Source organism: Pinus tabuliformis, chromosome 6, assembly GCF_031772625.1.
Source record: "Pinus tabuliformis cultivar Carrire ecotype Pingquan chromosome 6, CPIR1, whole genome shotgun sequence".
NCBI lineage: Eukaryota > Viridiplantae > Streptophyta > Pinopsida > Pinales > Pinaceae > Pinus > Pinus tabuliformis.
This window is the reverse complement of record NC_142292.1, coordinates 991106957-991131344: the sequence shown is the minus strand read 5'-3', so window position 1 is coordinate 991131344 and position 24388 is coordinate 991106957. Positions and strand designations below refer to the sequence as shown.

At 41.2% G+C, this 24388-nt stretch overlaps 1 protein-coding gene across 3 annotated transcripts in view; it reads right to left on the bottom strand.

Annotated features, from left to right (window-relative positions):
* Positions 1-1240: 1240 nt before the first annotated feature.
* The window catches only part of EMB2083 (AAA-type ATPase family protein), a 377023-nt gene continuing 353875 nt past the window's right edge, over positions 1241-24388 (bottom strand). Inside the window, exons 11-12 of one of the 3 annotated variants that reach the window (XM_089424030.1) lie at positions 1787-1998; positions 1241-1654 (exon numbers count right to left, since the gene is read on the bottom strand). In XM_089424030.1, coding sequence (XP_089280156.1) covers positions 1789-1998 — 210 coding nt within the window. In that variant the 3' untranslated portion in view covers positions 1241-1654; positions 1787-1788. Of the gene's footprint in view, positions 1655-1786; positions 2001-24388 lie in introns of those variants that run through there. The other 2 variants (XM_089424037.1, XM_089424043.1) reach the window with 2 other exon arrangements.

The window sequence follows — 24388 nt, the reverse complement described above, 5'->3', positions numbered from 1 at the left end:
CTGATACCATGTTAATTTTTTGACTAGGGGCAATGCATAGCATAATTTTCTCACATAGATAACAATTATTAGTATAGCATTTTACATCATTAAAATCAGTATTAAGAAAATTCATTCAAAAGCATGAAAGAGCAGTAAAAAAATCACAATATCAACATTCAAGAACAATGAGACAAGAGACACAAAAATTAGGCTTGAGGCCAGGGAAAACCCAGAATTTTTTCCTTATGAGAGAGAGAGAGTGAGTTCATAGTACATCAATACATCAGAAATAGCATTAAGAGAATAACCAGACCAATACCCAAGATCACGATCAAATGCCAAGACAAAAGCCAAGCTCTTGAAAAGCCAAAATTTCGCTGGATGAGAGACGCACAAGACCAATTTTATGTGTGCAAATGAGGACCACATGTTTTTTATTTATAGAATTGAGGAGGGGGTCAAATGGGTGCCTCTTGGGGGCCCAACTGACCTAAACATCATAAGGCCGACTTGAAATATTTTGGAGGCAAATTTAAAAATTCAAATTTCCAATTCCTTTTTCAAGATGAAAATACTGACCATGGCTACACTAATTTCCAACACTTCCCACTTTGCCATCTCCAATCCCTCCTGACTCCTCATCTGTATTTTATATTAACAACTCTCTAGAATCATAAGACAAAGGCTCTCTACAACAACCTTGTCCACACCAAAAGCTTTCAAGCAAGGTTAAGAATTCTCCACGTATGTCATTGCTGAGTATTGGAATCCTGTAAGTCATTGCAAGGAAATAAGGCTTCCCAAGGCAACCTTTTACCAACATGCCTTGAAGATAACCCAGGCTGACTTCTAAACAACTGGAATGTCTATATTGGTCAGAAGGCCACATCCCAAAAGCAAAATGGCCTTCGCATTAGTTTGTTGAGAAAAGATGCTGACGATTACTCCTGTAGGGTTCATTTTAACCACGTTGCAGTTTGTCTAGAGTAAACTAGATTATTCCTGTGCATGTGTATGTTTTTGTATAATATAAGTACTATCTCTCAAAACAAAAGGTTCAGCAAACCTTATTACATTTATAAGATGCATCTTCTTAAATCCAATTCAACTCTTGCATTACTTTCTTGTCCATTTCCTTGAAAACCACAAGAAACAAATTGATTTATATTGATTTATAACTTAAGTCACAGGCATCTCTACAACATCAATATTGGAGAAGAATTTTCAGACATACAAAACTAAAGTTACAGTTTTGCAATATTAGTAAAATCACCAACTGATTAAATATTTGATTATTGTTTAATCCTTTGGATCTAGAAACATGGCAGTAGGTATAAACATGTCACATCTCGAAATTGTTCGAGATGTGATTTTGAAAAATAATACATGCTTCTTCACGTATGAGTGGGATTATGTTGCTGCTGTATACAAAAGAAAGATTGCAGGTACATTGGTAATAACATCCCAGCTGCAGGTGGACTGAAAATAGGAAGAGGCCTTTGAAATATCCACGTTCACAAAAGAACCCGCAGAACCACTGATTATACATCATAATTTCCTCCTCAAGCAGAAAAGTTGATCCAAAATACTGTGCTTAGACGAAAAAGGACATTGTGCTGAGAATTTCCATTACTCTGCTCCCTCCTCCCACATAAAAACTGTCACAAATGAACTGTAAACTAAAGATAAAATGCATTGTACAAATCATCAACTATTATAAAACTTGTGAGGTGGAGTGCACAAAGTCTAAAAATCAAGTAAATTTAATGAAATTACATGAAATTAAAAGTCTGGAACTGAGTACCTTTAAGATGAATTTGAAACATGCTTTCCTGCCATCATCTTTTCTCGAAATTCTGCAAGACTAGCATCTCTGACCTCAGTAAGTTGTGGTGGTATGGGATCTAGATTACCATGTTCCTCTACCAAACGGAAAAACTCGTCTTTCCTGATGGTCTTCTTCCCAATAAGAGCATCAATCAATGCATCCATGAGTTTCCGATTCTGTTGCAAAATCTGTAATATGTACCATATTGATTTAGAGTCATTTTAGTTTCATTTCCACTTTCATCTGATCTGACATTCTGATTGATATGTTCATTTGGTAGTTTCACAGGATGAGAATAAATTTAACTTTAGTAACTAAACCATCACGAAATTAGGAGCAAAGCAATTATATTTCTTGAATCATCAATGCACACAAACAAATCTCTATAAATTTTAGGAGAATCAGGATCACCCTCTGAGTTTATGCATCTAACATGTACCCATAGTAAGTGTGATATTCCCGCTTAGCAATATTGCTAAGGGAAATATCAATCTTGCCCAATTTTGTCTTCATGTTTGCACTTAGGAGATGTGGGTTTAGATGTCCCATATGAATTTTGGAATTAAGTGGGGGCCCAAACATTAGGAAGGGAAATATTGTGGCTCTAGTGGAGCGTGGGGGCCACCCCATGGAGAATTATAGCCCACATGTGGAGTACGCTCTCATTGGAGCGAAGTTGGTGGGGGGAAGTCGAATTGGGCCCACATGGGCATCTTGGAGGCTCTTTGATAAATAGAGCAAGAGGCACTCATCTTGGTCATTCATTCATCTATTCATAAATTATGTCTTTGACATAGCACGCCTGAGTTGAAGCCAAGTCTGCGGTGTTGTTTAGCACACGAGTGTCTCCAAGCAGAGATCTCAACCCTTGCTTCGGTGGACCCTTGCTTCGGTGGACTTCGCGTGCCAGCTCAAGGAGGGAGTTCTACTTTGTCCCAAGTCATACCAATAGTAGTGAGTCAAGTTACAGCAACAGTAAGCCGAGTTACAGCAGTAAGGAAAGTAGCAGCAAGGAAAGTAGCAGCAAGGAGGCCGAGTTACAGCAACAAGGAAAGTAGCAACAAGGAGGCCGAGTTACAGCAGCAAGGAAAGTAGCAGCAGGAAGGCCGAGTTATAGCAGCAGGGAGGCCGAGTTATAGCAACAGGGAGGCCGAGTTACAGTAGCAAGGAAAGTTGTATCAATGCAAGGACTGCGCAGTTCCTGGAGGAGGCACGTTGGGAGGTTGAGGAGTGAAGGGAGATAGGGACTGAAACTTGAGGCAGAGTCTGAGGAAGCGTTGTGGGGGCTTTCCCAACATTTTGTCGGAGCAACAAATGCAGCATTTGCTACAGGTTACATCTTCTTCTTGTGGAGGAGGGCCAAGCATTTGGGGGTCAATTTTGGAGCATCAAAACTAGGACAGACCCTTTTTGGGTTTTTGACAAGGACCTCAGAAATAATTTGGCAGATTTTAGGGGTCAAACAGGGGTCCCAACTCAACCAATAGCTAAAGGAGCTAGGGGAAATAGGGCCGAATTTTCGAAGTCAAGCATTGGCCAATTCCTTCATGTGTTATTTTGGGTGTTTGGTGGAGAGGTCGGGGTTAATTTCCAAGAATTTTCTGAGCATCGGAGAGGGCCCTAGCAATAGATCCATTCATCCAACAACGTATTTCTGGGCATATTCTGCGTAGAGCTTGAGCAACATAGCAGCATTTTGGTGGACAGTGTCTTATTTGTCATTTGGGGCTTTGCTAGCTTGCTTTGAGAAAGCCCAGGTGCACTTTTTCCAACATCTCATTGTACCCTTTTCATATTATAATAAAATGGCTCAGTAGCATAGTTTTTGGTTTTAAAATGGCGTTCTGATGCTTGAGTATTTTTGTGTGTTTTCGGTTATGTTTGCTTTGTTTATCATTGAATATTTCCATTAGGAATATTACAGTGAGTGTGATCTCGCCTTCATAGTGCTATCGCTTGAAGTTGGATGCCAAAGATTCCTTTCAGTCTTCCTATCGACATTCTTTGACCTACGCAAGCATGAACGCATGTTTTTTCTTAACATATACATGCATAGACGAATACCGAGAAGAGGGGTGGTAAACTCAATTACGTCTCACCAAGAAAAGTGGAGAATGTGGCTTAAGAATTCATAATCTAGTTTCAGGTGGCAAAGTTCCTTCAGGTAAGTCCTTCCTAGTTGATGCCCAATATTCGTTACAAGTTAAAGAATGGTAGTGTTGTAGCATGAATACTTTTTGAGTGAGGCCATGTTTGTGTGTGAGTGTGTGTGCATGCCCTTCTAGAGGAGGCTAATACCAAAGATTTAAAGGGGAGAAAAATATTTCCAAAAGTGAATAAGGAAACCTAAATGCTAAAAGTCCCTTTGGACTTAAAGGATTCTTCATTATGCCCTAGTCCTCAGTATAGTCTAGTGGTCGTAAATATTAGCCCATTCATGCTGAACTCACTGTAGAAGGAGCTCCAACCTTCCAAGAATCATGTACCTAGTGGATATTTTCTGATTTGTAATATGCTTGAAGTCATATGGTTTAGGCAACCATTCCCTTTAATAAGGTTGATAATTTCAACCAATAGTTACTTTACGTTTTCAAGCCTAACTTCCACATACTAGAGAGAGATTTAATAATCACGCGATCAAAACCAAGTTATGTCTGTGTGCTTGTCGGTATACCTTTGAGGAAACCTAGTGATTCGAGAAAATAATTGAAGAACAAGAGCATCGAGTAGCACATTTAAATGAAGACCTGAAGAGAAGGGTGAAGGAAGAAAAATTTATAACCACGGAAAAAAATTGAAGTGAAAATCATAAAATGAAGTTAATTTTATCCTTGCGATGTAGAAGAACATGTTATAGAATTGAGAGGAAAAGGAAGTTGATCAAATCATCAAGAAGGGAAGACTTATGACATAACCAACTTCGGTTAGTAATCTTCCAGAGTTCAAGAGCAGGGGCATTGTAACAACTTTAGAAATTGGATTAGAAAGAGTGTTATTTTGAACCAGTTATTGCAAACAAACATAATAACATAATTGTTACCCAATTTGCACCAAATACTGCTCCCAACATTTGGAATATAGTGTACAATGAAAGGCTCTAGGACTATGAAAATGGATTACCATATGGGATTTACCTCAATGTAACATGGTTCATGTTCGAATTTGGATTTGGCAACGACGAAGTTTGGATAAGGTTCGTCATTAAATTTGATATATATATATATATATATATATATATGTCAATTGGGGTTATTCTGGGGCTATCTTGGCTGGTTGGGGAAAATGGTTGTTATCAACCCCAGCCAGGTTCAATTCCTTGCGAGTGGCATGATGATGAGAAATATTGTTGTAATAGCTTCGTGCCTATGAATATTGTCGTATTGGTCCTCACTCTCTCCCTCGGACTGAGAGAGGATGATTTCCCTTATATATATATATATATATATATATCTGGATTAGATGTTTTTATAAATTTTATTAAAATGACATGTAATATATTATAAATTAATATGATCTATGATATATATAGAATTAATTAATTAACCTTATTTCTCCAAATTTGTTCGACCTTGTAATAATCCTAAATATCCCCGTAACCTGCGGAAATCACATCGACTGCTGTAACTTGCCCCACTTAACTCATTCACATCAACTGTTGTAACCTGCCCAGCGTAACTCACGTCAACTCTTTGTTGACTCATAACCTGCACAAGCATCATCATCATATGACTTCAACCCTTTCATGGACTACAAAATGATTATGGGTTGCGTCCCCAAATTGAACTATTTGCCCTGAGGAATTTTTGAATTGATGCAATCGCCCTCCTGCAATGAAAATTTAAAAATTTGAATTGTTGGTAACATGTGGGTTGTTTTATTAATGCATTCAATATTGTTAATTTTGGCAGCTAGGAAAAATTCCCTACCCCTTACTTAATTTTGAAATATTATTAAAATTTTTTTATTAGTGATCTTCAAGTCGTCTCAAATTATTGGAGGGAAAATCATTCTATTTGAAATTCAAATTAAAGGTCGGCTATCCTCATCAAATTATATATGGGCACCCCTTGTCTCATTGGATTACATGAATATGATTAAGACTCAATTCTGAGGTTCAACATTTCTCTTTGGCTCGTGCAGGTTTATTGGTTCAGAACTTCAATTTGATCGCAAGTCCTCGCACTGGCTACAGGTCTATTCTCTTGCCGCAGGGATACTCTATATCTCGCATATATTTTAGAACGACATTATGGAAACAAGACTTATGTTACAGGTCTCCTCTTGCACTATAGTATGGTCTGCTATATCTCACATTATGATAATGATGGCTTCGCATTTTAAAATGGTGATGTCGCATCTCTAATCTGCTCGTAATTGTCATCAGTTTCGCATAGCTCCCATATCACTATAATGCTCTCATTCTTGTCTCATGGCTTGCACCTGATAAACTGTCCCATGGCTTGCACGAAGAGATGATTTCACTATTTCACAATTGTACATATATATGAATGATTTTGCACAACAGTTTCATATTGGACATGGAAAACATCTCAGATTGGACATGGCAAACATCTTATGGTAGACATAGCCAGTCATGGAAAACATCACATATTGGACATGGTAGACATCATATATTGGACATGGCAGACATTATACATTGGACATGGAAAACATCTCTCATATTGGACATGGCAAACATCTTATATTAGACATAGCAGACATCACATATTTGACATGACAAACATCTCATATTGGACATGGCAGACTTCTTATATTAGACATAGCAGACTTCTTATATTAGACATAGCAGACATCACACATTTGACATGGCAAACATCTCATGAATGAACATGGCAAACTTTATTTTTTTAGCATCCTCACATCCCATCGTATCGCAGATCATGAACTTCGTATGACAAACTTTGTGTTGATTTGGGGTAGCATCGGATGTGCTCTAGCCACAAAATTTGGTCGAGAAGTTGGGGCACATGAGATCTCCAATTCCCAGAAAGGGTTTGGGCAGATTCTAAATAGTTTGGGAGATATTAAAATAATTAATATTTTTAATGGAGTCCCTAAGTCTAAACTTAGGGAAATTAAAATATTAATGTGGATTAATATAAAACTGTGTTAGAATGGTCCAAAAGACATGGATCAAGCCAGATCTAATCTTAGCCGTTGATTAGGGACTTAATCTCGGATGTTGATATGTCAACGAGAAAAAGTATAAGAGGAGGCTTGAGGGTCACTTGGAGAACACACCAGATGATGCTCTAGAGCGGGGTTTGCTAAGAGAGATAGAATCGGTGATCAGAGTTGCCGCTGAGGGGCCTTGAGTACAGAGAGACAGAGAGGCAAAGATAGTGCTCGGAGATCAGCGCAGGAGCCAGAGAGAGTGACGCAGTAACAGCCAAGGCTCACGCAAAGGCAGCGAGGAGCTGCGCAGTCCTTCAGAGAGGCCAGCGTTGCTGACGCAGAGGACTAGAAGGCTGAGGCTGATGCAGACCCATTCAGGGTGACGCAGGGCAGAGAGAGGCTGACGCTGGGGTTTTTGGGGCAGATTGGAGCTGCCGAAGGGTTTATCCGAGGTTTCAGCTGAGACATTTGTCTCAGACTGAGAGGTACTACTGCCAAGGGCATTCTCTGTTGGGTAAACCAGATTTGGCACCCAGATTGTACTTTGAAATTGCTTAATAAGAAAACCCTCAAGTAGCTGCACCGGTTTTCCCACATTGGGTTTTTCCGAGGACATTGGTCCAAAAATAACGGTGTCATTTTGTGTGCTTGTTTCTGTTTCCTTCAGTTGATGATCTGTAATATGTTGAGCATGTACTTGTATTTATTTCCAGTATTTACATGGTAAATAACTTGTTAATTAACAGAACAAGTAGGTAGGAATAAATCAGTAAAGTGCATGAAGGGTTTCTCATGTGTCAAAGTTAGAAATTCCAACATGGTATTAGAGGGTGGTTGCAGATCACAGGGGAACTGAGGACATCAGCCGAGCGAAGCAATAGCTATTGAAGTTTCTAAGTTTACTTAATTAGAAACCCTCCATGCACTTTATCTGATTTATTCCTACCTACTTGTTATCTTCCTTAACAAGTTATTTACAATGTAAATACTAAAAATAAACACTAGTGCATGCTCAAAATATTATAGATCAGCAACTAAAAGAAACAAGAACAAACACACTACATGACACCATTATTTTTGGACTAATGTCCCGGGAAAAACCCAATGTGGGAAAACCGGTGCAGCTCTCTGAGGGTTTTCTTATTGAGCAATATCAGAGTAAAATCTGGGTGCCGAAACTGGCCTACCCAACAGAGAATTTCCTTGGCAATCATACCTCTCGGTTTCTGACAATCTACTGGCTGAAACCCCGGAGAATCCTTCTGGTAGCTACTCAGCACCAATCTGCCCCAGAAACCCCAGCGTCTGCCCAATCTGGACTGTGTCAACCTCTCCTAGCCCAGCGTTGGCACTGCGTCAGCCTATCTTGGCTTGCGTCAGTCCAGGAGGCCCTGCGTCAGCTCTCTAAGCCTCTGCGTTAGCTACGCTGGCCCCTCTGGTGCTCTATGCAACACTTAGCTGCCTTTGCGTGGCCCTGCGTGAGCACTGGTTGCTATCTCGGCACTATCTCTGCCTCTTTGTCTCTCTGTACTCAATGCCCCTCAGCTGCTCTCCCAATCACTGATTCTATCTCTCTTAGCAAGCCTCGCTCTAGAGAATAGAATCACTGATCACTCTGGTGTATCCTCCAAGTGACCCTCAAGCCTCCTCTTATACTTTTCCTGTTGATAACTCAATGGCTGAGATTAAGTCCCTAATCAATGGGTAAGATTAGATCTGGCTTGATCCATGTCTTTTGGACCACTCTAACACATATTCATATTAATACACATTAATATTTTATTTTCCGTAAGTTTAGACTTAGGGACTACAGGGGCAAGATCCTTGAGGTGCCCAAACTCTTGGATCACATCCAACTACGGAAGCCCTTAGAGACAGTAGCATGATGACGGGTGTCGGGTGGAGAAAAGTGTGATGGAGCGGCAAGGCAATGCTAGAGTGCAAAACTTTGTAGTAGTGCGGTGGAGGTTGCAGCAGTGTGAGTGGCACAGAAGAGGTTGCAGCAACGCAATTGCAGCAGAGGGAGAACAAGACAACAACAGAGGTAGCTTCAGCATCATGAGGCTACCAGACCAACCAGGATGCCAATGTTTGGGAGAAATCAGTTACTTCTCGATAACTGAGTTGCAATGCAACAATTAGCAGTGGCAATGCTATGGGCAGCATGATTCAGCATGTTGAGAGGCAGTTGCAGTACAGATGTAGCAGTGGCAGTGTGTTAAAATTGGCAACTAGGGCCAAATTCCATGTGGGTCATCTTATTAATGGAAGCTGATATTTTTCTTGGATCTCTCTCATCAAGAAGTGTAGGATTGATCTAAAGATCATCTGATTCCGATAAGTATTCATGGAGATGTGAATTTATTTGTGTTATGGGACAATTCATCAAGGTCGGCCAGCAACCAAATAAACCCCACTTGTGCTCAACATTTTAGTATAAATAGAGGTGGCCTTCAAGTCATTTCAACACACTTGGGATCTCTTCCTCTCTACTTGTCTTTGGGTTTTAGTAGGAGGAGAGATCCTAAGGGATCACGCTGCCCTAATCCAGAGGGAAAAAGCCGGAACTACCGAGAAAAGCCGGAACTGCTGGGAAAAGTCGGAACTGTCGAAACTACCGGGAAAAGCCAGAACTGTCGGAACTGCAGGGAAAAGCCAGAACTGTCGAAAAAAGCCGGAACTGCCCGGAAAAGCCGGAATTGTCGGAAACTGCTGAAAAAATCTGGAACTGCCGGGAATAGCCGGAATTACCGGAACTGTCAGAACTATCGGGAATAGCCAGAACTACTAGGAACAACCGGAACTGCCAGAACAGCCGGGAAAGCTGATGCAGAGGGCAGAAGCCAGAACTGTCGGGCACTGTCAGAACTATTGGGAAAAGTCGGAACAACCGGCACTGCCGGGAATAGCCAGAATTGTCGGAACTGCCGAGAACAGCCGGAATTGCCGAAACTACCGGAACAGCCTGAGCATCTGTCTCCGAAGGAGGGCAACATTTAAGGGACAACTAACTAACATTGAGACAGTTGTATGGTACTTAGCAGCAATACACCAAGCATGCAATGTTACAGCTAGCATGCAAGGGACAGCTAGCATACAACAGCAAGCATGCAAAGGACAACAAGCATGCTAGGACAACAAGCAAGATAGGGACAACAAGCAAGCAAGATGCAACCAACACATAGGTTAGTATGGCAACATGGTGCAGCAATGGCACATAATGCAGTACAATGATGGGTACAATCATGATTAATGAAGCATGATGAGATGCAGCGTAGTGATGATGGGTGCAGCATGGTGCAACACGGTGAGGTGCAGCATGATGATGAAATGCAGCACAACAATAGGTGAAGGAGTCACCTTGGAGAATCAGTTGAAGCAGCATGTCTTCGACTGATCTCATGTATCATCTTCTTAGAGATGATCTATGCTTTTATCTAGACAAGTCAAAGTGTTGACTTCCATTGTAAATGTCTATCTCTCTCTCTCTCTCTCTGTTGAAATATTGAAGAACATATAAGAAGAATTGATCTAGGGTTTCCCCACATTGGGGTTTGTCCCTGGCTAGCGCCACATCCTGTGTCCTTTTGTCTTGGCTTGTCTTCTACGATTTATGTTTATGTTCTATCTACAGTTTACTTTAATGCTGATGTGATTGCTAATCTAGAAAAGATATTGAGCTAACTGTGAAAATTGAAATAAATTGCTCTAAGCATAGGTGAAGACATGGTATCAGAGCTGAGGTGAAGACAATGCCCAAGCAAGAGTGAAAGAGCAATCATCGAAGACAGTTGGGAAAGGACAAAAGGATCAGTGGATTCCTCATCCCTCTTCAAATTCCCCGAGGGTGAAGTCGAAGTAGAGAATATTATCAGAATAGCACAATAGAAGTTTCTGATGGCCTACCTAAAGATCACTTCATTGTGAAGTCCGAATCTAAGGGTGGAAGGAAAGGCAGATGCCTTGGTTGCAATAAGTTCGGCCATTATGCGAAGGAGTGTCTGAATGGCAGAGACACATCTCTTGATGAAGATAACAATCATTCAAGGGACATCTTCAATGATCAAAGGAATGACAGGTAATGCAGGTCATCAAGGAAATGGTCGACTCTTCAAAGAAAGCAAGGAACCCCAAGTATGAAGAATCAAATGTTGTTTTAGATAAGATAAAGAAGCGTTATCTTGTATTGGCCCTATCCTTCAGATTGTTTGGGAATCTGCCTTATTGATTGTAGTGCTTCAAGGCACTTCATCAGATAGAAGGGTGCACTCTCTAATTTGGTAGAGATGGAAACAATCATGGGATTATACTTGGAGCCGATGCCACCTATCCCAGAAAGGGTGTAGGGAATATTACCCCTCAATTGAATGAGAGTAGCTCAATTCATTTACAGAATCTCTTTTATGTACTTGATCGCAAGAAGAACATGGTGTCCATTTTAGTAATGGAAGTCAAAGGTTACGAGCTAGCACTCATCGATGGAAAGGTACGTGTTTGAAAATAAAAATTTCAAAGATGTTTTTGAGTTCAAGGTTGTATCAAGTTGTAGGAAGTCCACTGGGGACCAAGTCCATTGACACATAGCACTGGAGGTCTATGAGTCAGATGGGGACAGGGATGCCTGAATTCAAAAACAGCATGAAAGTACATGTCTGAGATGTACCAAAGGAAAATCTTACAAGGGGACCATTCCCCTCATGTAGCAGGTCCACAGGTTTGGAACAACCCGAGGGGTTTGAGATTGATGATCAGGAATCTCATGTATGCAGGTGGAAGAAAGCCCTCTATGGCTTGAAGCAAAACCAATATTTGAAGGTTGTGGATGATAGACCTCTCATACAAACACCTTATGAGGAAGACCTATTTCTGACAGGTGCAGACACTCTCATTTGCAGAAGTAAGAGGGAGTTGGATTTCGGATGTGGAATGATAAACTGCAAGCTGCCTCGAGGATCTTAACTTTCAGAAGTTATATGGTAGTGATGGCGAACCAAATTTGGGAAATGCCTCTGAGTTTCATAAACTCATTCGCGTTGATGTTCTTGGTTAACTTCCGTCCAGACATATGATTTGCAGTTAGCATGGTGAGCTCATATTTGGTTGAGCCTCACTGAATTGGTGCCAAGAATCTTTTGAGATATCTTGAGGGCACAATCTCTCATGGTTTGAGATACACTGTCGGAAATATGAAACTGCATGATTATTCGAATGCTGAGTGGTAAGGCAGTGTGGAGGATCACTAGAGCACTTCTCAGTGCTGGTTTTCTTTGGATTCTACTTCGATATCATGGATGAGCAGGAAGTAGAAATTGGTTGCTATAAGCACCGCTAAGACTGAATACACAACTATGAGTATGATCTCGTGTGAAGCTGCATGGTTATAGAAGCTCTTAAGTGAGTTGTTTGTACACATGATGAATACCACTGTGATTCTCTGTGACAACCAGGGGTCGGATTCAATTATTGAGGAATCCCGTATTGGATGATTGCTCCTGCAGATAGACATTAGACACTGCCTTATCTGGGATATGGTAAGTCGATGAGCGAGGAGGCTCCATCGCATTGAGAGTGATGTCCAGGTCGCAGACATTTTGTCAAAGCCTCGGGGAAAGGTCAAATCTGTGACTTTCCTGAATGACTTGGAGTCGTTGAGAGACCTTCTTATAAGGGTCCTGCATGTTGCATGCATTGAGTTCTGGGAGCTTTGGGGGGCTTGGGGTACTTACTGGAGAAACATACGACCACAGGGCAACTCACGCTCCCCTGGTGGTGCGCTATGTACAAGATGACAGGTTCAACCTTCCCTTGTGATATCCCGTGGTAACTGTGGAACAGGATGAGTAGTTCTCCTATGGGCTAGGATGATTAGTTCTCTCGTGGCAACTGTGGAACAAGATGATTAGTTCTCCTGTGAGCTGGGATGATTAGTTCTGCCGTGGCAACTGTGGAACACGATGATTAGTTCTCGTGTGGACCGGGATGATTAGTTCTCCCGTGGCAACTGTGAAACAGGATGATTAGTTCTCATGTGGGCCGGGATGATTAGTTCTCCCGTGGCGACTATGGGGCAGGATGATTCGTTCTCCTGTGGACAGGATGATTAGTTCTCCTGTCGAGGCATCCTACCCATGCAGTCTGGGACTCATGGGAAGTACCTCTCATCTGATCAATGAGCAAGGAAATGGGGTTAGGGACCATAGTAGTACTATCGATGGACGCATCGATGTATCTACTGTACTCCCTATGCTAGGATGACCTCCATTGATCTGGGATCAATGAAACTGATCCGGGATCAATGAAACTGATCCGGGATCAATGAAACTGATCCGGGATCAGTATGAGTGGTTTGAGACACTCTCTTGTGATATTGATTTGGGATCAATAAAACTGACTTCGGGCCAGTAAGAGTGATGTGACACACTCTCTTCAGATGAAACTGACTTTGGGTCAGTAAAGAATGGTATGAGACATTCTCGATCAATTCTTCTTCTTCATGGTTCAACAGAGAAGAGCCGAGCAGAGCAGTGCAGGGCACTGATGGCAGAGATAGTACAGTCAGACATATGGATTAGCGGATGGAGTTCTCCCTAGTTGAGAGGGAGTGTTAAAATTGGCAACTAGGGCCAAACTCCATGTGGGTCATCTTATTAATGGAAGCTGATATTTTTCTTGGACCCCTCTCATCGAGAGGTGTAGGATTGATCTAAAGATCATTTGATTCCGATAAATATTCATGGAGATATGAATTTATTTGTGTTAAGGGACAATTCATCAAGGTCGGCCAGCAACCAAATAAACCCCACTTGTGCTCAACGTTTTAGTATAAATAGAGGTGGCCTTTGAGTCATTTCAACACACTTGGGATCTCTTCCTTTTTACTTGTCTTTGGGTTTTAGTAGGAGGAGAGATCCTAAGGGATAATGCTGCCCTAATCCAGAGGGCAGAAGTTGGAACTGCCGGGAAAAGTTGGAACTGCCGAGAAAAGCTGAAACTGCCGGGAAAAGCCGAAACTCTCAGGAAAAGCTGGAACTGCCGGGAACTGCCGGAACTGCTGAGAAAATCTAGAACTGCCGGGAATTGCCGGAATTGCCAGAACTGTTGGAACTGCCGAGAATAGTTGGAACTACCGGGAACAGCCAGAACTGCCAGAACAGCCAGGAAAGCTGACGCAGAGGGCAGAAGTCGGAACTGTCAGGAACTGCCTGAACTGCTGGGAAAAGCTGGAACTGCTGGAACTACCGGGAATAGCCAGAATTGCCACAACTGTTGAGAACAGCTGTAATTGTCGAAACTGCCAGAACAGCCTAAGCATTTGTCTCTGAAGGAGAGCAACATGCAAGGGACAACTAACTAACAATGAGACAATTGTATGGTACTTAGCAGCAATACACCAAGCATGCAATGTTACAGCTAGCACGCAAGGGACAACTAGCATACAACAACAAGCATGCAAAGGACAACAAGCAAGCAAGATGCAGCCAACACATAGGTCAGTATGGCAACATGGTGTAGCAATGGCACATAATGCAGTACAGTGATGGGTACAGTTATGATGAATGAAGCATGATGAGATGCAACATAGTGATGATGGGTGCAACATGATGATGAAATGCAGCACAATGATAGGTGAATGAGTCACCTTGGAGAATCAGTTGAAGCAACATGTCTTCGACTAATCTCATGTATCATCTTCTTAGAGATGATCTATGCTCTTATCTAGATAAGTCAAAGTGTTGACTTCCGTTGTAAACGTACTATCTCTCTCTCTCTCTGCTAAACTATTGAAGAACATATAAGAAGAATTGATCAAGGGTTTCCCCACATTGGGGTTTGTCCCTGGCTAGCGCCACATCTTGTGTCCTCTTGTCTTGGCTTGTCTTCTGCAATTTATGTTTATGTTCTCTCTGCAGTTTACTTTAATGCTGATGTGATTGCTAATCTGGAAAAGATATTGAGCTAACTGTGAAAATTGAAATAAATTGCTCTAAGCATAGAACATACCTAAAATTAACATAGTGGCAGTGTCATGGATAGCAGTACATGAAGCAGCAGTGCAGTGGATTTCAGCACAGAGGATCAATGCGAAAGATCAGTGTGATGCTTCTGTGGTGAAGCATTGCTAGAGCACATTCCTCGCTAAGAGGGAGTGTTGATTTTTGGTAGCATCAGATGTGCTCTAGCCTTGAAAATTGGTGAAGAGGCTAAGGCACATGAGATCTCCAAGACCCAAAAATCATTTGGTGAAATTCCACCTAAATGAAGAGATATTAAAATAATTAAGATTTTTAGTGGTTCCCTAAGTCTAAACTTAGGAAAATTAATATTAATGTCTATTAATATAAGATGTGTGAGAAAATTCTAAGTGACGAGGATCAATCCAGTTCTAATTTTAGTCGTTGATTAGGGACTTAATCTCGGTCGTTGAATTGTCAACAGGAAAAGTATAATAAGAGGCTTGAGGGTCAGTTGGAGACACACCAAGTTGATCAGTCAATTCGATTTTCTGGGGCAGGGTTTTCTGAGAAATCGGGTTAGTGATCTGTTGCAGCAAGGCACAGTTCGATAGAAGGCCGACAATACATAGCAGAGAGGCAGGGAAAGTGTCGGAGAGACAGCACAGAGCTAAGGAAGGCTGACACAGAGGCAACTAGGATTGACACAGTGGCTGAGGAGACAAGCGCAGAGGACACAGAGGGCCAAGATATTGATGCAGAGGGTCAAGAGCTGATGCAGAGGGCCAAGACGCTGATGCAGAGGTAGCATAGGCTGACGTAGGCAGCACAGAGGGCTGCAGAGCTGATGCTGGGTTGAAGAGGCAGCGCTGAGGAATTTTTGTGGGGCAGAGTGAGAGTTGGTTAGCTGACGTAGAGTCATAGAGGGTGGTGCAGTTCTTGAGGGTAGCTTGGAGCAACTTTCATTGTCCAGCTAAAGGAATAGTCAAAGTCACTGTGAGGCTATTCATCCGGTTGTTGATTAGCCGAAATATCTGTCTCCAAAGAAAGGTACTTCTGCGAAGGAAAATCTCTGAAGGGTGAGCCATTTCTGGCACCCTAGTTGTATTAAAAAAATTGCATAATAATAAAACCCTCACATCTACTGCACCGGTTTTCGCGCATTGGGCTTTTCCGAGGACGATTGTCCAAAAAGAATGGTGTCCCTTGTGTTGTCTCAGTTATTTCAGTTGTTGATCTGTATGTGTGTGGATGTTGCATTTGTGTTTATTTCGGTGTTTGTCAATAAATAATTTGTTAATGAAAAGAACAAGTAGAAGATAATAAACCAGATCATGCAGTAGCAATTTCTAATGTGTCAGACTTAGAAATTTTCACACTATAAGGGGGATCTAATAAAGAATTCATTTTGTTTGGGAGTTAGGGAATTTTTTTCCCTGGGCATCCACCCCCTTCCCCATTTGGGGAAGTTCTTTTTGTGGTGCTTGAATAATTTCCATTTTTGGTTGAACTAAATAGTGTAGCGTAATCATCATTAGAGTAGTTGGGTTAAATTTTTACCTCATACAATCTACTCTCACTTGCAACTTATGTGTGTCTTGCAATTTCTACCTAGTTTAGTAATTTACTTTACACTTCAAGCAATTTTGTGCATTCAATTTAAATCTTTTAAGGTTGTTTTTGCAATAATCAAATTTACCTCCAGCTCTGCTGGTTGAAGTAGTAATTTAGGGACCCTTCATCCCCCATTGATTCCTTATTCTGAGATCGGGGCCTCGACGAGGATAAGGTCCATGAAAGAAGTTCAATTGAAACTTGTTCAATTTGAAATCTAACTTAATTTAAAATAAATCAAGATTATGTTCCAATAAATTCAGCTAGCAACATCGATACTTGGAGATTCATTTCATTTTGCTTCCTAAGTTCATAGATTTTATCTCTCTTTGAAGCAATTGTTATTATTACAAAGCATCTTGTTCTAAGCATTCACTTTTCTAAGTATTTTACATTTGACATTATTGTACTTGCATATCTTTATTGTCACATTTATTTTCCAAGCATTTGCTTTGAGGCATTTATTTATTGAGTATTTCCTTCCAAGCATTACTTTCAAGACATCTCTTTACTTGGAATATTTACTTTGCAAGTACCTTAATATTTGGCATTGGCCTATTTTGATCCACCTTATCTATTATTGCAATATCTTAGCTTGTGGATGGTTATTGCTATTATGATGCTTTAAATTCATTCACTACAATTTATATATTGATTTAATTTGAATGTATCTTTGATCATTTAATTTTAACTTTTAAAACTTAACTTATCTAGCTTTAGATTAGTTGAACCTTAGTTATTTTCATAGGATCCACCCCCCTTGGCTTTGCTAGTAGTTAGCCTAGATGGAGGAGTTGAGATTTGAGTGACAACAACTCAACTCGAGACTTTCCCCCAAGGCCACACCAAGTGGAGTTAAAGATTTTCTCCACGATAATCCCAGGTGTGGATTCAGGTGACAACATTCTTTTGGCGCCATTGCAGGGGATAAATCTTTTTAAACCTAGAATACGAATTATTGTTTCTTGAATTTATATTTTTTTGCTTTGTTTTATGTTGGTCACTAGAAATTAGTTTGTGTCCAAGTGGTGACTCCACTAAATCAAAACATTTCCAGGTACTCTAATACAAGCAACCCAATCTTTTTGGTTAATCCCATTCTTGAGCCTGAAAGAGTTTGTAGAAGGAGATTAAACAAACTCACTTCTAGTAGACTTCTTGCTAATCTTGGACAGGAAGCAATTTCTGATCTCCATTTCCTTTTTGAAGCATTTGATAATCAAGAAGTTCAAGATAAGGATGCTTTATAGACCTATCAATTTTTCTAATATCCAAGGATATCCTCATGCATTACCTGAAAAGGCCATAGAAAAGTTGCCTTCTTTCCAAGGTAACAATGCAATATTTGTGAAGATGCACATCAAGAATTTCAACCTTGGTATAAGCAAATGGTGCACCACCCACAACTATGAGGACGTGAAAATCAAGCTTTTTATTTTGTCCTTGGAAGAAGATGCCTTGGATTGGTTCCTAGAGCAAAATGACAACACCTTCACAGACCTTGCTGGAATTATTACTGACTTCAACACTAACTGGGGGGATAAGAATGAAGATTGCCACCTCTTGGCTGCCTTGAACGGGATAAAAAAGAATGAAAATGAAACAAAGAAGGAGTTCAAAAAATGATATAATGACATAGTAAAATGTTTGCCTTGAGATATCAAACACCTAGAAAAGTCAATTCTTATTTCTTACATTGATGCATTTAATGTTGATACTTCATATGAGTTGAGGGGCAAAGAGCCTGCAAATTTAAAGGAGGCTCAAGGAATGGCTGAAAAGATAGAGAAGTATAGACGAGCCTCAAAATCAGATATCCCGGGTTTCACAAGAGGAAAGCCTCAGGAATCAAAAGCCAGAGCAGAAGCTAAGGATACAAGAAGTAACCCCATTAAAGAATTGACTCAATTAATCAAGACTATGGAAATAAATCATGCTAACCAGATGAATGCTTTACAAAATAGATTGGTGGCTATGGAGAGATCACAAGCAGGGAAATTTCAGTCAAGGCCAAATGATAGGTGGCAAAAGAAGGGTCCTCCACAAGACCATAGGCCACCTAATCCACTAGAATCTACCAATTTAGCGGATCAAGCCCCTGCTTATTGCATGTTGATTTTTGGGTAGCATTGGATGTGCTCTAGCTCCGAAATTTTGTGGAGGGGCTAGATCACATGAGATCTCCAATACCCAGAAATCATTTGGTGAATCCACCCGGATTGTATTTTATTAAAATAATTAATATTTTTAATGGGGTTTGTAAGTCTTAACTTAGGAAAATTATAATATTAATGGGTATTAATGAAAATATGGGTGAGAAGCTTCTAAGAGAGGAGGATCAAGTCTAATTTAATCTTAGCCGTTGATTAGAGACTTACTCTCAACTGTTGATTTCTCAACAGGAAAAGTATAAATGGAGGCTTGGGGTCAATTGGAGAAGAGACACATGGAGAGCAACACTTGAGCTAGATCAAAATTCCGAGGTGTGGTTTGTTAAGAATTTCGGAGTAAGCTTCTAGTATAGAGAGGGGCAGTTCGGCAGCGGGACTTTCCTCCAAAGCCGAGAATATATAACAGAGAGCCAATGCAGCACTAGGGAGAGATAGCGCAACTCTAGGAGGGTGACGTAGAAGCTAGAGGGGCTAACGTAGTCACATAGAGGCAGTGCTGGGGTTTTTGTGAGGCAGATTGAGCATCAGTGCAATAGATCGATTTCTGAGCCGGGAAGGCTCACTGGGAGGGTGCCGCAACTCCCAGAGGAGGTGACGCAGTTCCAGCACAGAGCTTGGAGCAACCATCGTTGCACAACACTGGGGACAGCGCAGTCACCTGTGGGGTTTGTTCATCTAGATTGTTGGATTCACCAAAATATCTATCTCCGAATAGAGGTACTTCTGCCAAGTTTATTCTCTGTTCGGTGAGACGGATTTGGCACCCTAGTTGTATTCAGAAATCTGCTTAATAATAAAACCCTCATATTTGCTACACCAGTTTTCCCACATTAGGTTTTACCAGGGATGTTTAGTCCAAAAATAAGCGTGTCCTTTGTGTGGTTGTTTCATTTATTTTTCAGTACTTGATTTGTATAGTGGTGTAGGCTGCAGTGTGTTTTCATTAATATTTTATGAATATTTCTGAAATAACTTGTTATAACGAAGAACACAAGCAGGTAATGCAAATCAGTTTACTGTAGTAGGATTTCTAGTTTGTTAGATTCATAAATTTTCACATGGTATCAGAGCAATTGCAGATCAAGGAGGACTGAAGCCATCAAGCAAAAGGACAAAGGAAAATATGTGCGTATAGACAATTGTCCTGAGAGACAATGCAGTTTCTGGCAAGAGAGTAGAGTAGGGGTGATGCAATCACAAAGGGAGGCTCACGCAAAGCCTGCGTCAACTTGATTGGGTGACGTTGTCGCTGCAGAGGGCATCTCAATGGTTACTAGGCCAGCGCAGAGATTGTTGAGTCTCGTTTTTCCGGTTGCCATGGCTAGAGGTGCAGGGTAGATTTCATCTGGAGTTGCTGGTGGGGTGTTGATTCTGTTGGTACAGAACAGTACCTAGTGGGAAAGGAGCAAAGTAGAGGGAATCAGTTCCTTAGAAGATTTCTTGCCAAGAAATCGAGATCCAGTGTTGAGCAGCAGCAAAGAGAGATCAAAGAAGGGTGGTTCGACAGTGGTTGGTAGAAGGATTCCCGTGAAGGAAATCGAAATTCAAAAGGAGCTTGTTCCTTAGAGGATTTCTAGCACCAAAGAAATCCAGAACCGGGTTTTGTTGGGGCAGCAGTGAAAGAGGGGGAAGGGAACCAGTTCGACATTCATTTGAGCAGAGATGGCAATTAATAGAGACTGAGGGATCAGGTCAAGTTGGATGGAGCATCCAGCTTCGTCATCTGGAAGGCCAAGATCCTAACAATTTTGGATAAAAATTGCATCAAGGATTATGCCTTGAGGACAATTGTTGTTTCGGTTGATGATGATCCTCTAAAGAAGTACGAGGAGGCTCAGGGAAATTCGAAGTGCATGATCTTGGACGGAGTCAAGGATCATGTGATCCCACATATTGCTGAGAAGGACACAACAAGGGAAATGTGGTAGGCCTTAACCACATTGAACGAGAAAACTTCCATTCAGTGGAAGATGTTGCTTGAGAGTCAGTTGAGACAGTTTCAAATGTAGAAGGGAGAAGAAATCGATCCCTTCCTTCTCACGTTGCAAAGGATCCGTGACCAGCTAACTTTCGTAGGGGCTACACGAGATCTTGGATTTATGGTCACTGAAGACTAGGAAACCTTGGTCCAAAGTATCTTGGGCAGGGCTTCTCTTCCCAGTTGGGAGGAGATGTGGGCAACTCTTTGACAAGAAGATATCAGGCGGTTGACCCAGGCGAGAAGCAACAACAATGAGGTCAGAATCAAGGAGGAATAGGGAAGATGTGACTCTCGCAACAACAAGACAGCAAGGGCAGCAAAAACGAAAGTAGGACATATCCAAAGTCAGATGCTTCAGATGTGGAGAAATGGATCATTTCGACACGCAGTTCCCTCGGAAGAAGAGCAAAGAGAAGTCTGACTCAAAGGTTGCTCCAGTGCACGCTGACAAAGAGGACGATGAGGATTGCGACATGAGTGCTCATGCACGTCGAAGGAAGAGGTGGGGCGATATTGAGCTGTAGTTGGGAATCTGGGATGACTATAGAAAGGGGTAGGATCCTTGAGGTGCCCAAACTCTTGGATCACATACGACTACGGGAGCCCTTAATGATAGTAGCAAAATGACAAGAGTCAGTTTGTGTGAGAGATGATGGAGCAACAATGGCAGAGCTAGAGTGCCAAAGTCTGAAGCAGCGTAGTGGAGTGTTGTAGTAGTGTGAAAGGCATACAGCAGATACAACAACAGTGCAGTAGCATCAGAGAGTCAACACAAATTAACAGCAGAGGTAGCTTCAGCAACGAGGGGAATCCAGACTGACCAACATGTAAGCTTTTGGGTGACTTTTCAATTGCTTACTTCTTAGCAACTGAGTTGCAGTGCAACAGTTACCAGTGGCAGTAATATGGGCAGAATGATGCAGCAAATTGAGAGGGAGTTGTAGTACAGATGCAACAGTGACAATGGTGGTGTCATGGGTAGCAATACAGATTGCAGCGACTCAATGGATGAAGGGCAGTAGGCCGAGCATCAGCAACAAAGTGGACCAATATCGTGGATCAGTGTGATACTTCTACTAGGAAGTATTGCTAAAGCACATTCCTCGCTAAGAGGGAGTGTTGATTTTTGGGTAGCATCAGATGTGCTCCAGCGCTGAAATTTTGTGGAGGTGCTAGAACACATGAGATCCCCAATACAAATCGTTTGGTGAAATTCCACCCGGATTGTATTTTATTAAAATAATTAATATTTTTAATGGGGTTCGTAAGTCTAAACTTAGAGAAATTAAAATATTAATGGGTATTAATGAAAATATGGGTCAGAAGCTTCGAAGAGACGAGGATCAAGTCTAATTCCATTGATTACAGACCTAATCTCGGTCGTTGATTTCTCAATAGGAAAAGTATAAATGGAGGCTTAGGGTCAGTTGGAGAAGTCATACAAGGAGAGCAACACTTGAACTAGATCGAAATTCTGGGGCATGGTTTGCGGAGAATTTCATAGTAAGCTTCTAGTGCAGAGAGGGGCAGTTTGGCAGCAGGACTTTCGTCCAAGGCTGAGAATACATAACAAAGAGGCAGTGCAACACCAAGGAGAGACAGTGCAGCTCCAAGAGGGTGACGTAGAAGCTAGAGGGGATGATGTAGTCACGTCGAGGCAGCGCTGGGGTTTTTGTGAGGCAGATCGAGCATCAGCTCAACAAATCGAAATCTGAGCCGAGAAGGCTCACTGGGAGGGTGACGCGGCGCCTAGAGGAGGTGATGCAGTGCCAGCGCAAAGCTTGGAGCAGCCATCGCTGCACAACACTGGGGACAACGCAGTCACTTGTGGGGTTTGTTCATCCAGATTGTTGGATTCGCCAAAATATCTATCTCCGCATAGAGGTACTTCTGCCAGGTTTATTCTCTGTTGGGTGAGCCAAACGTGGCACCCTAGTTGTATTCAGAAATCTTCTTAATAATAAAACCCTCATATCTGTTGCATTGGTTTTCCCGCATTAGGTTTTTCCAGGAACATTTAGTCCAAAAATAAGTGTCTTTGGTTGTCTCATTTATTTTTCAGTACTTGATCTGTATAGTGGTGTACGCTGCAATGTATTTGCATTAATATTTTCTGAATATTTCTGAAAATAACTTGTTAAAATGAAGAACACAAGTAGGTAATGCAAATCAATTCACTATAGTAGGATTTCTACTTTGTTAGATTCAAAAATTTTCACATTGCAGACCTTGTGATGAATTCCATGATGAGGCCACTTTCCCCATTGCTAAAAGGATTATTGAAAGTGGCATGGTAGGGACAAGTAAGTAGATTAATGTGGTAGGAAAACAACATAATGTTTCCATGGAAAATTGGATAGGGTCTATTAAGAAAAGTCAAAATGCAAAGGGTCTTTCATCTACATATAGTGTGAATAATACTTTTGATGAATGTGATAAGGTTACCAAGCTTTTTGGTAAGAAGCCCACACTAGATCAAATTCTTGAGATGGCTAGCGATAAAGGGGTAACCTATCATAGAAGTAAAGATCAAGGCAAAATGCATCCAAGCACTCCTAGAGTCTTTCCCCCTGCTACATTTGATTTTAATGTTGCCTTGGGTGGATCGATTAACAATGTGAAGATCTTGGTTCTAGTGACTGAAATCCTCAAGATCCCTTCTCAAGAATCCAATTTATTAAAGGCCATTGAAGCCCTCATATGGTAAGTATTAGAATAATACTAATTAGTGTTTAATGCTCATTCTTATTAGCTGTTGCTATTTTTATTTTTTTAGCAGTTTCTTAGATGAAACTGGTTGTTTCTATTTCCTAATAGAAACTTGATGTTTCTATTACTGTAAATATCTCTGTATTATTATTGAGCTTCATTTTGCTCATCAATTCAATTCATTCATTGGAAATCCATATGCGTGTTTCGCACTGTTTTATGGTATTAGAGCACAGGTATCTTTCGAAAAAAAAATTCATTACTTGAAAAATTCTGTAGTTCATTGCGAAATTGCTCTTAGAATCTGAAATTTTTCTCGCATCACCAATTTGTTGCTGCGGGTATAGCCTGTGGATCTGTCTGCACGCCGAGCCGCTGCATTTTATGCTACTGCTTAGGTTTCTTAAGTGCATCGCTGTTCTCTGCGTAAAACTTTTCTCTACGGCTGGGAGTCAACGTGGCAGCGGAAGCTGTTCCGGCTATCTTCAGTTCAGGCACGGAGGACATCATTGCGACTTTTCTCACCAGATCCGCACTCGTCAATTTTTCTTCCCTGTCCATTTAATTTGAAAATACTCAGGTAATAAAATATTATTACACAATTGCATCTTTTAATCAGTTTGATGAGAGACGCGGGGAAGCGCTATTAAAGAAAGGCACTTTTCATCGATTTCGTGTGAACCGGTGTATCCAGCGGATTTTTTTATATATATACAGCGGCAAGGGTGCTGGGTAACAGAAATTTTATTTGCATATGTTTTTAAAAAACACAAGTGTTGTCGCTATACCAAGGTTCCATCTGATTCAAATTTTGGCAGCAAGGAAATCAGTGGTGCGAGTGTCGAGAGATCACACGTTCGAGCCATCGAAAGAAGTTTGACGCTTCTCCGGGATGGTTAATGGTGTATCACACGTCGATATTCTCTATCCCGTGGACGTTACTATATTTTCCAGAGGTGTGCTCCACTTTATCCTCCATTTTGGTAGCATGGAAGTTGAATATTTGTCTGCACTT